The sequence below is a fragment of the Eulemur rufifrons genome, chromosome 12 (genome assembly GCF_041146395.1).
Source record: "Eulemur rufifrons isolate Redbay chromosome 12, OSU_ERuf_1, whole genome shotgun sequence".
Lineage (NCBI taxonomy): Eukaryota > Metazoa > Chordata > Mammalia > Primates > Lemuridae > Eulemur > Eulemur rufifrons.
Window position 1 is genome coordinate 23,849,861 of NC_090994.1, and position 13,592 is coordinate 23,863,452.

Genomic DNA, 13,592 nt, shown 5'->3' on the forward strand with positions numbered 1-13,592 from the left:
GAAAATTCATGTAAGGAAATACAAAACACAGTGGAAAGCTTTAACAATAGACTAGACAAGGCAGAAGAAAGAATTTCAGAGCTTGAAGACAACTTTTTCAAATTAACACAATCAGTTAAAAATAAAGAACAAAAAATCAAGAGGAACAAACAAAGCCTACAAGAAATATGGGATTGTGTAAAATGGCCAAATATAAGAAACACAGGTATCCCTGAGGGTGATGAAGAAAATGCACAAGGGCTAGAAAATATATCTGAGGGAATAATTGAGGAAAACTTCCTTGGTCTTGCTGGAGATTTAGACATCCGGATACAAGAATCTCAATGAACACTTGGGAGATTCATTTCAAAGAGGCAATCACCAAGACAAACAGTCATCAGACTGGGCAAAGTCAACATGAAGGAGCTCTCCTGCATGCCATGAGGTAAAAACATTAAGGAACTTACAAAGTAAAACCCATCAGGCTAACCACAGACTTCTCAACAGAGACCATATAAGCCAGAAGGAATTAGAGCCCCATATTCAGTCTTCTTAATACATTAACGGCTGTGAGTTGTATTTAACTGATGCTAGCTTTGAGCCTGGGGCCTCATGAAGCATATGTAACTGCAATCAGTTCATGAAAATCTTACTTATTGATGTTCTTATTGTTACAATTAATATTTGCAATTTAATTGTGTATAACTTATGCACAGAAAACAATAAAAATAAATTTTTCATTAAATTTGAAAGGATCATTTTGATTTTGAAATTTTTATTCTATTTTTATAATAAAACACTGTAGCCCCAAAGAAAATACTTTTCTCTAGTGTGGCAGTCAATCTGTTAAAGAGAACAACTGCCATCCTAGAATTCCTAGAATTTTGTATCCTGAAAAAATAAGTTTCATATATGAACGAGAAATAAAGGCTTTTCCAGGCAAGAAAACACAGAGGGAATTTGTCAAGACCAGACCTGCCTTGCAGGAAACACTCAGAACTGCATTTTACACAGATCTGCACAATAGACAAACACTAGTGTAAAACCACCCAAAATCTAAAGCTCAGTGCTCTTATAAAACAATAGCACAAAATGGAAAACAAAACAATAAGGTAATAAAGTACTATCCAACACGATGAACACAACAATATCTCACATATCAATTCTATCAATCAATGTGAACAGTCTGAAAGCCCCACTAAGGAGACATAGGCTGGGTGAATGGATGAATAAATACAACCCAAGTATCTGCTGTATCCAGGAAACATATCTAATGCAGGAAACACATCTAATGCATAGGGAGTCATACGGACTCAAGGTGAGGGGTGGAAAAAATACTCCACACAAATGGAAACCAAAAGAGAGCAGGTGTAGCCATTCTCATATCGGGTAAAATTGACTTTAAATCAAAAATGCTAAAGAAAGATGAGGATGGTCATTATATTAAATAATGGTAAAGGGAGAAATTCAACAAGAAGACATAACAATCCTAAATATACATGCATCTAATACAGGCGCCTCCAGACTCATAAAGTGCATTCCACTAGATCTAAGCTAAGAGATAAACAGCAGAATCATAATTGCTGGGGAATTCAACACTCCATTGACAGAGCTTTACAGACCACCTAAGCAGAAAATAAATAAACACTGGACTTAAATGGGACTCCAGAAAAAATGGGCCTAACAAGACATTTACAGAACTTTCTAGCCAAAAACTACTGTATATACATTCTTCTCATTGGCACATGGAACATTCTCCAGGATTGATCATATCTTAGGCCACAAAACATGTCTCAACAAATCCAAAAAACCAGAAATCATATAATATATCTTCTCAGACTAGAGTGGAATAAAACTAGAAATGAATTCCAAAAGAAACACTCAAATCTACACAAAGTCATGGACATTAGACAACCTACTGCAGAACAATTATTCGGTCAATAATGAAAGTAAGGTGGAAATCAAAAGATTCCTTGAACTGAATGACAAAGGAGATACAAGGTATCAGAATCTATGGGATTGAGCAAAAGCAGTCCTAAGGGGAAAATTCATAGCCTTAAATGCCTACATCAAAAAGAAAGATCACAAATTAACAATCTAATTACACACCTCAAGGAACTAGAAAAGGAAGAGCAAACCAAACCCAAAGCCAGCAGAAGAAAAGAAATAACTAATATCAGAGAAGAACTAAACTAAATGGAGAACAAACAAAAAACAATACAAAAGATCAATGAAACACAAAGTTGGTTCTATGAAAAGAAAAACAAAAATTGAAAGACTTCTTGCTAGATTAACCTGGAATAGAAGAGAAAGGACCCAAATAAGTTTAATCAGAAAGGAAAAAAAGAGATATTACAACTGATACCAAGAAATACAAAATATCATGTAAACACTATAAATATCTCTACACAAACTAGAAAATGTAGAGGAAATGGACAAATTCCTGGAAACATACAACCTCCCAAGACTCAAGCAGGAAGAAACAGAACTCCAGAACAGACTGATAATGAGCGAGACTGAAGCAGTAATAAGAAGTCTTCCAAAAAAAAAAAAAAAAAAAAAGCCCTGGACCACATGGATTCACAGCTGAATTCTACCAGACCTACAAAGAAAAGAACAGTTGGTACCTGTTATTCCATAACATCAAAAAGGAGAATATCCTCAATAACTCATTCTATAAAGCCAGGATCACCTTGATACCAAAGCCAGGAAAGGACACAACAACAACAAAATAGCTACAGAACAATATCCCTTATGAACATGGATGCAAAAATCCTCAATAAAATACTAGTAAACCAAATAAACACATCAAAAAAATCCATCATGACCAAGTGGGCTGCATCCCAGGGATGAAAGGATAGTTTCAACATACATAAATAAAAAAATATCATTGACCACATAAAAAGAAGCAAAGACAAAGACCATATGATCATCTCAATAGATGCAGAAAAAGGATTTGACAAAATCCAGCACAATAAATTTATTTCACAATAAATACCCTGAACAAACGAGGCATAGAAAGAATATATCTCAAAATTATAAAAACCATATATGACAACCCCAAACCCAACATCATACTGAATGAGGAAAAGTTGAAAGCATTCCCCTTCAGAACTGGAACAAGACAAGGGTGCCCACTGTCACCACTTCTGTTCAACATAGTTCTGGAAGTTCTAGCCAGAGCAATCAGGCAAGAGAAAGAAATAAAGGGTGTCCAAATCTAGAAACAGGAGGTTAAACTATCTCTTTTCACTGATGATATGATCTTATATCTAGAAAACTCCAAAGACTCCACTAAGAGACTCCTGGAATTGAGAAATAAATTCAGCAAAGTCTCAGGATGTACCAGTAATGTACACAAATCAGTGGCATTTCTACACAGAAATAACAGTCAAGCTGAGAGTCAAATGAAAAGCTCAATACCATTTGCAATAGCTACAAAGAAAATAAAATACCTAGGAATATACTTTACAAATGACCTGAAAGATCTCTATAAGGGGAACTATGAGGAACACTGAGGAAAGAAATCACAGAGGACACAACAAATAGAAAAACACATCATGCTCATGGATTGGTAAAATCAACATTATTAACATGTCTGTATTGCCCAAAGCGATTTACAGATTCAATGCAATCCTCATCAAAATACCAACATCATACTTCACAGATGTAGAACAAATAATAATATGTTTCATTTGAAACCAGAATAGAGCCTGAATCGCCAAAGCAATCTTAAGCAAAAATAATAAATCAGAAAGTATCGCCTTATGAGAATTGAAAGTATGCTACAAGGCTATAGTAACCAGAGCAGCATGGTACTGGCACAAAAATGGAGACATAGACCAAATGGAACAGAACAGAGATCCCAGATATAAAACCATCTACATACACAAAGTGATCTTTGACAAAGCAGACAGCAATATACATTGGGGAAAAGAATCCCTATTCAATAGATGGTGCTGGGAAAACTGGATAGCCACATGCAGAAGACTGAAACAAGACCCCTATCTCTCACCACTCACAAAAATTAATTCAATATGAATATAAGCCTTAAATGTAAGGCATGAAACCATAAGAATTCTAGAAGAAAACATAGGGAAATCTCTTCTAGATTATCAGCCTAGGCAAAGAATTTATGACTAAGACCGCAATGGCAATTATAGCAACAACAAAAATAATGAGGCTTGATGAAATTAAAAAGCTTCTGCACAACTAAGAAAGTAATCAACAGAGCAAACAGACAACCTACAGAATTGGAGAAAATATTCACAAACTATACATCTGATAAAGGGCTGATATACAGAATCTACAAGGAATTTAAATAAACTATCAAGGAAAAAAAAAAAAAACAAGCAACTCCATTAAAAAGTGGGCAAAAGAAATGAACAGAAGTTTTCCAAAAGAAGATAGAAAATGGCCAAGAAACATATAAAAAATGCTCAATGTCCTAATCATCAGGGAAGTGCAAATTAAAACCACAATGAGATATCACCTTACTCCTGTTATAATGGCTTTTATTTAAAAAAATCCCAAAACAATAGATGTTGGTGTGGATTCAGAGGAAAGGAACACTTATATCCTGTTGGTGGGATTGCAAATTAGGACACTCTCTATGGAAAACAGTATGGAAAGTCCTCAAAGAACTAAAAGTAGACCTACCATTAGATGCAGCAAAACCTTTACTGGGAATCTACCCAAGGGAAAGAAGTCATCTTATTGAAAAGACAAATGTTTATTGCGGCACAATTTACAACTGCAAAGATCTGGAATCAAGCCAATGCCCATCAATTCATGAGTAGATTAACAAAATGCAGTATATATACACCATGGAGTACTACTCAGTCATAAAAAAGGATGAATTAATGTCTTTGCCGAAATTTGGAAGCAATTGGAGACCATTATCTTAAGGAAAGTATCTCAAGAATTGAATAACAAACACCACATATACTCTCTATTAAATTGGAAGTAACCAAGGGACACACGGGCATAGAGAGAAGTAAAAATCATTGGCAATCAAGCAGAGGGGTGGAGGGAGGAGGGGAGGGACAAAAACCTATCTAATGGATACAATAAACACTACTCAGGTGATGGACATGCTTATAGCTCTGACTCCAGCCAGGTGACCAAAGTATTTGTACCCCCTTAATATTTTGAAATAAAAAATAATAATATAAATACAGTCAGTGAACAGTGTGAATCTCTGTTCAGTGAATACACATAAGTTCCATGAGAAAAGTACTAAAAAGTCAATGAAATTTCAATTACAGATTATATTTTATTCTTTTAAAATTTATTCTTATTTTCCATTTTTCTTTATTGAATGTATACTTAATTCTGAGAGAAAGTACTAAGTATGTGTCATTTAAGAACATAGCATGAAATATTAGGAAGTTATGTGGGAACAAAAACTACTTACTTTATTTGTATCACAAACAGTTCCATCTTTTACCCACATGTTTGCACTCTCTGTATGATCATGTGGATATTCCAGGGCAACGCAGCGTACTTCATCGATGGTGAGATAAATTATAGTGGCCGCTTGAAGTGTAATTATTTTTTCACTTGTATATGTACATATTAATTTTCCACACTTCAGATCTCTATAATTGACCCATAAATGAAAATGATTAATTCTAACTTAGAGAAATATTAGAATATTATTTCTAAAACAAACAGATTTAAATAAAGTATTCAAGAAGAACTAGGACACTCCATAATAACACACTTGCACTTCACATGAAGCAGTATTAGTGTTATTTGAAGGTGGACTATTCTCGTGTTATATACTGTTATTTGAAGATCGTAGATACAAGTGAAATGTATCAGTAATCACTTTTAATTGGAATGGTCTAAACAACCAATTAAAAGCCAGAGATTATCACTGTGGATACCAAAAACATGACCTAAGGTTGGTTTAACATCTGAAAATCGATTAATGTAATGTACTATATAAATAGAATAAACACAAAAAAACATAAAATTATGTCAGTAGATGAATGAAAAGCATTTGAAAAAATGAGATCACCTTTCAGGACTAAAACCTCTCAACAAACTAAGTTTAGAAGGGAACTTGTATCAGATGAAAAGCATCTAAAAACACCCTCCAGTTAAGAATAAACTTAATGGTGAAAAACTAAATATTTTCCATAAAACTGGGAATAAGCACGTGTCGTCTTTCTCCAGTTCAAATGCAACATTTTAATGGAAATCTAGACTGTTCAGTCAAGCAAGAAAAAGAGATTAAAAGCATCCCAGTTACAAAAGAATAAACTGAAACTTTGCTTGAAGGTGAGATGATCCTAGACATAAATGCTAAGAAGCACACGCACACACAAGTCCAGCATGGTCACACAATACAAAAGATCAAGATCAACACAAAAACAGTGTTTGCATTTTTGTTATAATTATTACAGGTAAGTAATAAACAATGTAAAAATGAAATTTAGAAAGCCATGCTGTTTATAATAGCCTCAAAATAGAATATTTAGGAATATATTTAATGAAAGAAATATGGCACTTGAACACTGAAAACAAGTAAATCTGGCTGAGAAAAATTATAGACTGAAATACATTGAGAGACATTCTATATTCATCACTGGAAAACTCAATACTATTAAGGTGGCAATTCAGCACAAAACACCTGCTCCTACCTCCTTGCACACACATACGTGCACAATGCGTGCAGAACTGATGAAATTTGAATAAAATCTGTGAATTTACCAATGCCAATTTCCTGAATAATATGTCACAAGACAGAAGCTAGAAATGCATACTGATTTTATCCAATAAAAAACAAGAACAAAAATCTCCCTTTAAATACATCACTTAAATTTATCTCAACTGTTAAAATTTTACTAAGCATGAATTTTACATCTGTTCACCTTTTGGGTAATCTTAAAAATTAAGATTTTAAGGGTCAAAGTCACATTAATTAACAGAAATAATTACTAATTATATGCTGTAGGATTAGCATTATGTACATCATTTAAGGTTTAATGTTACGTCTCATGGATTAATGTAAGTGTCTGCTTATAGTACACACTATACCACAACATTTTTATTTGGCCCATGTTTCCTGTCTGGAATATAAAATGCTACCACATGACTACTGCTAGATTAGAGAATTTGACAAACCAAGAGGGGCAGGAATGACTAACCCTAGGTCAACTACATATATTGACATAGACAACATATGTCATCTAAATAACCTCTTAATCAGCAAAATCTCAGCAATGATGCAAGTCTAAATGTCTCAGAGCAATTTTCTGTAGCCTGGCCTTTTCCACCTTTGGCCAAAAGAGGGAAAGAAAAATGGACAAACCAGCCCCTGACATTCAGGTGAAGACCACATATTATCATCAAGGCCTTGGAGTTGATAAAAGCTGTCCTGCACTCAGGGTGCCCACCTGTTGAACATAAACAATTTCATAGAACATTAACATTAGGCAAAGCCACTCTGTAACCATGAAAGATTAAGAAAAAGAAGCAAGTCGACTCTGTAAATCACATCTGGACACACTGAGCAAAAACAAACTTTGTCCAGGCCACAAAATTTTTAGGTTATTACATATGAAATGTCCAATTTCGAACCAAAAGTGTAGTTTATTGTATCTCAAACAAGAAGCAGTACAATTAATCAAAGTGTGCACCTAAACTATCAACACAGTTTTGTCATCTTAACGGCAGCTTGTCTATGCCAGCAGCGAAGAAGCTGGTAAGCGAGTGGCGATGAAATCGTAAAAGGTGTTTTCCGTATCTTGTTGAGAATTGAACATTTTTCCTTGCGAGAAGTGCTCCAAAGCCTGGAATAAGTGGTAGTCAGTTGGTGCAAGGTCTGATGAATATGGTGGATGAGACAGTTTCCAAGTCCAGCCTCTGTAGTTTGAGCAGCATTGTTTGTGCGACATGTGGTCGAGTGTTGTCTTGCAAGAGGATTGGCCTGTCTCTGTTGAGCAATGTCAGCTACTTAGTCGCAAGCATCCGCATCATTTCATCCAATTGGTTGCATAGACATCTGCTGTAATCGATTGACCAGGTTTCATGAAGGCATAGTGGATAATACCAGTGCTGGACCACCAAGCAGACACCAATATTTTTTTTTTTTTTTTTGATGAATATTCGGTTTTGGACTGTGTTTCAGCACTTCACTTTTATCCAAACGTTGTGCTGAATGCTTTCAACTGTCAAAAAGAATCCATTTTTCATTACATGTAGCAATATGGTGTAGAAATGGTTTGTTTGCCTTTATGTCATGACAGCAAAGAAAGGCAAGCTTCGAGACAACTTCGCTGCTGAAGCTTGTTTAATTCATGCATAGCCCATCTGTCCAGCTTCTATACCTTGCCCATTTGTTTCAAATAGTCCAATATTATTCAAACAGTAACATCAAACCTTGCCGCTAATTCACCCATGGGTTGAGATGGATTCAATTCCACTACAGTTTTCAGCTCATCATTATCCACCTTGGTCTCAGGTCACCCACGTGGCTCATTTTCAAGATTAAAACCACCAGAAATGAACTTCTCAAACCATCGATGCACTGTGCATTCGTTCATCAGCCACATCCTTCCCAAACACTTTGTGGATATTTCAAGCTGTCTGCACTGCCTTGGCTCCATGATGGAACTCATATTGGGAAATAACATGAATTTTTGACTTTTCCATGGTTTCACAAAAATTGCTCTTAAAAATTTTTGAAATATAATCACAAGCCAAAATGTGCATTTTAAAGACTGAGGATGTACCTTCACAATAAGAATAAAACAAGTGTCAAAGAGAAATGTCAGAGATATCAACTGTCAAACTTAGTAGTTAAGGAAATCGGACACTTCATACTTAATAACCTAATACTATGCATTCCCATCATTCAACTAATATGAGTGACTTTTGCTACTGTAGCAATTACAGCTTTAGCTTCACTTTAGTCTTCCTTCCTTCATATATAAAATTTATTTAGGTATATGATCACACAATGACCTCCAATTCTTGAAAACATTCAATTCAGAGCAAAGGTCCACCTCCTGAAACTCTCCTAAACACCACCTAACACAAGCACACATCCTGTAGTAAGTTTCTAACACTCTGGAACCGAGATGCTCCACAGTGTTCCTTAATACACATTCTGACCACAACATAATAAACCCAACTTGTTCAACTACAGGGGTGTTTCTGGTGGTCTTTGGCTGGAAGGAGTGGCAGTAAGGTAAAACTGTAATCTGAAAAACACACATACACTCACTTTGAAGGCACTGCAATATAACTACAAAGGAAAGAGTTGTATAACTGTGCTTTAAGAATGGGAACTGCATCGTGAGATAGTTTCTAGATGTGACTTTTTTTTTAATTCAAGAGAGCATATTCAATCTTCTTAGCTTGAATAATCATAAAACAGAATTAGAATATGGAGCTAACAACAGTTAGGAGACAGGAAATTCAGAGTGACTGAGCCCTGATATCTGCATATAAACTTAATCCTAAAACCTGGATGTCTACTGAACTAGGCATGGGTAGGGAAGAATACAGGCAGCGCATAAAGCAACTCCTGGAGGTATAAAGAAAATGAACATTGTTTTCAGCTGCTGCTCACAGAAAGGTATAGTATATAGTTTGAGTTCAGCTATATAAATCCCTTCCATAACAAAATTCTGTAGCCTTCAGAAAAGAAGAAATGAATACAGAGTTTCTATTATTTATTATTCATAGTATACAAGATAAAATAAAAACAATGCTACAGGTGCAAATAAAAATATGACATAGCCAAAGGCAAATAAATCACTAGATATCAATATCAATATTACCCAGATGTTGCAATTAGCACAGAAGCACGTTAAAGCAGCTAATATAAAAAGGATCAATGATTTAAAGGCAAAGATAGTCATAACAGCTAGAAGATTTCTTTCAGTATATGCTTTAGTAATTGTGAAACAAACTTCTGTGTATTCTGGGCTTGAGAACATGAGAAAGCAAGTTATACTCCTAAGAAGTACTTCATAGTGTTTAATTGGAATTAGAGTTATCACCATATGTTTGTGTCTTAAATATGGAAATTTAAATGAATGGGTATATAAATAAATGTGATACATGTATGTGCATATGTGATATGAATTTTTAACTCTGTTGACCAAGAGGGTTAAGAAGTAATGAAAAACAGAAGATGTGAGCATACCCAATGCCCAGAAATTTATTTTCTATGTACCATCCTCTACTAAAAGGAACTAGGTCTCCTTGGATAAATAGCTGAATCTGGAGCAGGGATAAGGGAAGTATAACAAGAGCCTACAACATCCTTTCTTGTTCTAAAAATTTGGAAATTATTAAACAGTCAAACATATTTTTGAAAATGACATAGTAGCTAACTCATAGGGGTTCTCACTAGCCAAAATTGAGACAATTTGAGAAAGTACTGAAATAAATGATAGTAATATATTCTATCCTATTGAATAAAATAGTTTGAATTGCTATAAATAAATACATAGATAAGTAAATAAGCAAACATAGAGAAGCAAATACATCTTCCTACAATACATTTCTAGCTAATAAAGGCAAAGTCAATAATGGAGTTAGAGAATCACCAATGGATTTTAAAACTAGTTGGTTATAATTTGAAGAGAAACAGAATATGTCCACAGTCTCCACATCACTCACCATAAATTACATATTAAGCACAAAGAGAAAAATAATAACTTTATAGTTCAGAAAATTAAAGAATAACTTTACCAAAACATTTAAGCTAAATTTCCAATACTGAAAAAGAATATCATGTGCCTTTAAAAAATATTGAGGGTACAACATCAGTGGTAAACATCCCAAAATGCATAACTTGAATATAATTATGAAAAATATCAAACAAGCCCAAAGTGAGGAAAAATTTTCTAAAACTTGTAGTATTGTTTTTTTTTTTTTAAAAAAAAAACTAATGAAAAGAAACACAAATAAAAACAAAAAAAGTTTTACATTAAAGAATTCTAAAAACACATTATGAGTAGATGCAAATACCTGACTCTGAATTTGTTCTCAAATAAGGAAAAACACCTGTAAACACTGCCTTGAGACAACCAGTGAAATTTTAATGAGACACGTTTGATGACTACAATACAATTATATAAGAAAATACCTCTGTCTTCAAGAAAAACACAAGAATCTGTTGAGACACAAAGAAGTACAGTCTCGAACTTACACTCAAATGGTTCAGAAAAATAATTATGAAAAGAGGAGAGAAGAGTTAGGCAAACAGAAGCGTAAAGGAAATGGACAAAATGTAAACAATCAGTTAATCTGGGCAAAGGGTATATGAGTATCCTTTGTACTATGTATTTCTACATGCAAATGAGAAATTTTTTATGGAGTTTTTACTTTTGCTTTTGAAATAATATCAAAATTAAATTTTACCAGCAAAGAGTGGGTCTCAATAACATTCTAGTCCTAATTTATATAAAAATAGTAATGGTTAATAGTTAACACTCACATAGTACATAATATGTGTCAGTCACCATTCTAAATGTTTTTCATATGGTGTCTATATTGTACCCTGGCCCCAAACCAAAGATGGATATTTTTAATATTCAATATCTTACATATAAGAAAACTGAGGTACATGCTTGAACTCACACAAATAAATAGGTCAACAGTGAAGGTAGGATTTAAAACCAAGATGTTTGGCTGTAGAGTACAAACATGTTCTTTAACCCTGTGCTTTACTTCCTAGATAGTAAAAATTCATACATTTTCATTTCATCCCTATGAGGATTGCCATCCTTTATAAAATTAAGGTGATAGCATGCAAAGTAAATATGATTACTGATGGGAAATAATGTACCCTATATGTAAATTAAACACTTTGTGGGAAAATAAAAATGACAATTTGGGTATAAGGAAAAGAAATATAGACTTCTCTATCTATAACATTTATAATTTGATCAAACATAGTCTTCCTTTATGGGTCAGGTGATATTTTTCTTACATATAAATTTAATTGTCTGGTGATATTTTCAAATACAAGGTGAGGAGTAGAGGTTCTTAAATAGATTTCTTAAAGCATACTTAGTTGCACACTTTGTGTATCCTTCAGGGCCTGAACCACAGTTTCCTGATTGATCAGTCTTAGTATTAAGCTCTCTAAAACACTCGTCAGGACCAAAGTCTGAGGCTGAAAAAAAAAGTGTGGTTAGTCATATTAAATGTGCATTAATTTAAAGTAATTCATTAATACATTGAAAATTACAAAATGGCTTAAAATACAATATACAAAACAAGATCATACTATAACTTTCAAAATAAAAACTAGATTTAAGATCACACAAAACCACTTCAATGTAATATTTAAAAATTGAAAGGACTTTTGCCTACTATCCATATACATATCCCGGAGTTAACCACTGTATGCAATTTAACTTCTAATGTTGATAAGTCTATATATACATATCTACAAGTACATAGGAACCTTTTTAAAATAATTGAATTACTGGCCCATAAACTGTTTTTCATAAATGTCTTTTCATATCAAACCACTAACCAATTGTCTTATTTTTTAATCATAATTTTCTCAGACCTAAAAAATCTTGGAGTCATAAGTGATTGTCTCACTCTCACCATCCAGTTCATATACATGATCTGTTTAATTTTAATTCTCATAAGATCCAACCTACTTAAAGAGCAGTTTATTTCTCATAACCTCCATCAGCTCTACTCCACTTGAATAACTTAGCGGAACACATTTGACAGGGAGATGTCACCACTGAATAGTGATGCTGGAGGAAAATGACTTCCCACTAGGGCAGTCTCAGTGGAGACACTAGGATCTCAGCTGAAATCCCTACAGAGAGAAGTGAACTGAAATACACAGTTTACTTTGTCTCAGAGGTCATTTATAAAGCTGATTATGGGTGAGTAGTCAAAATTTTAAGCTTGGCTGGGACAGCAAACCATTCCCTTGGCTAGGGAAGAAAAATAGGCCATATTTTAACAAACTTTTATAGCTGTAATGACAAAATTTGAGGTTCAGGGGCCCTCAATATATAACTGGTTTCTTCCTCAAGGATTTTTTCCTGATTCGAAACATGTGTAGGGCAGGAGATTAAAATATAATATAAGGAGATAACTTCCGTAAAGCAGATAGAATTTCTGCAGTCTCTGTGTTGTGGTTACCTGCCTGCCAGGGTTAGACGTTTCAGGGAACAGAACAAACTCTCAACTGAAAACCCTGGAGAGTTATATCCTAGAAAGAGCAGTGAACTAGATGTACACTCCAACCAAACCTCACAAATATCAGTTTCTGATTTAGCTAAGGTGATCAGTCTCTCATTTCATATGCTTAGCAGAAGAAAGAAGAGCATTTAGACTGAAAACAGGATGTTTCAAAGGCAACATTTAAAGATTAAAGACAGTGGAATAATTTTTGACTAGAAATATGTCTTCATATAAAACATCATTCAAGAACAAATATAAGGACATCTTGTTGGAAAAACTCTTATAGACATCGGCCTAGGCAAAGAATTTGTGAAAAAGACCCCAAAAGCAATCACAGCAACAACAAAAATCAATAAATGGGACCTGATCAAATTAGAAAGCTTCTGCACAGCCAAGGAAACAATCATTAGCATTAATAGACAACCTAC

At 34.1% G+C, this 13,592-nt stretch overlaps 1 protein-coding gene across 1 annotated transcript in view; it reads right to left on the reverse strand.

The window, feature by feature from the left end:
* The window catches only part of LOC138393675 (disintegrin and metalloproteinase domain-containing protein 2-like), a 92,884-nt gene that overhangs the window by 16,980 nt on the left and 62,312 nt on the right, over nucleotides 1-13,592 (reverse strand). The window contains exons 16-17 of the mRNA XM_069485054.1: nucleotides 12,019-12,124; nucleotides 5,396-5,579 (exon numbers count right to left, since the gene is read on the reverse strand). Of these exons, the coding sequence (XP_069341155.1) occupies nucleotides 5,396-5,579; nucleotides 12,019-12,124 (290 nt within the window). The remainder of the gene's footprint in view (nucleotides 1-5,395; nucleotides 5,580-12,018; nucleotides 12,125-13,592) is intronic.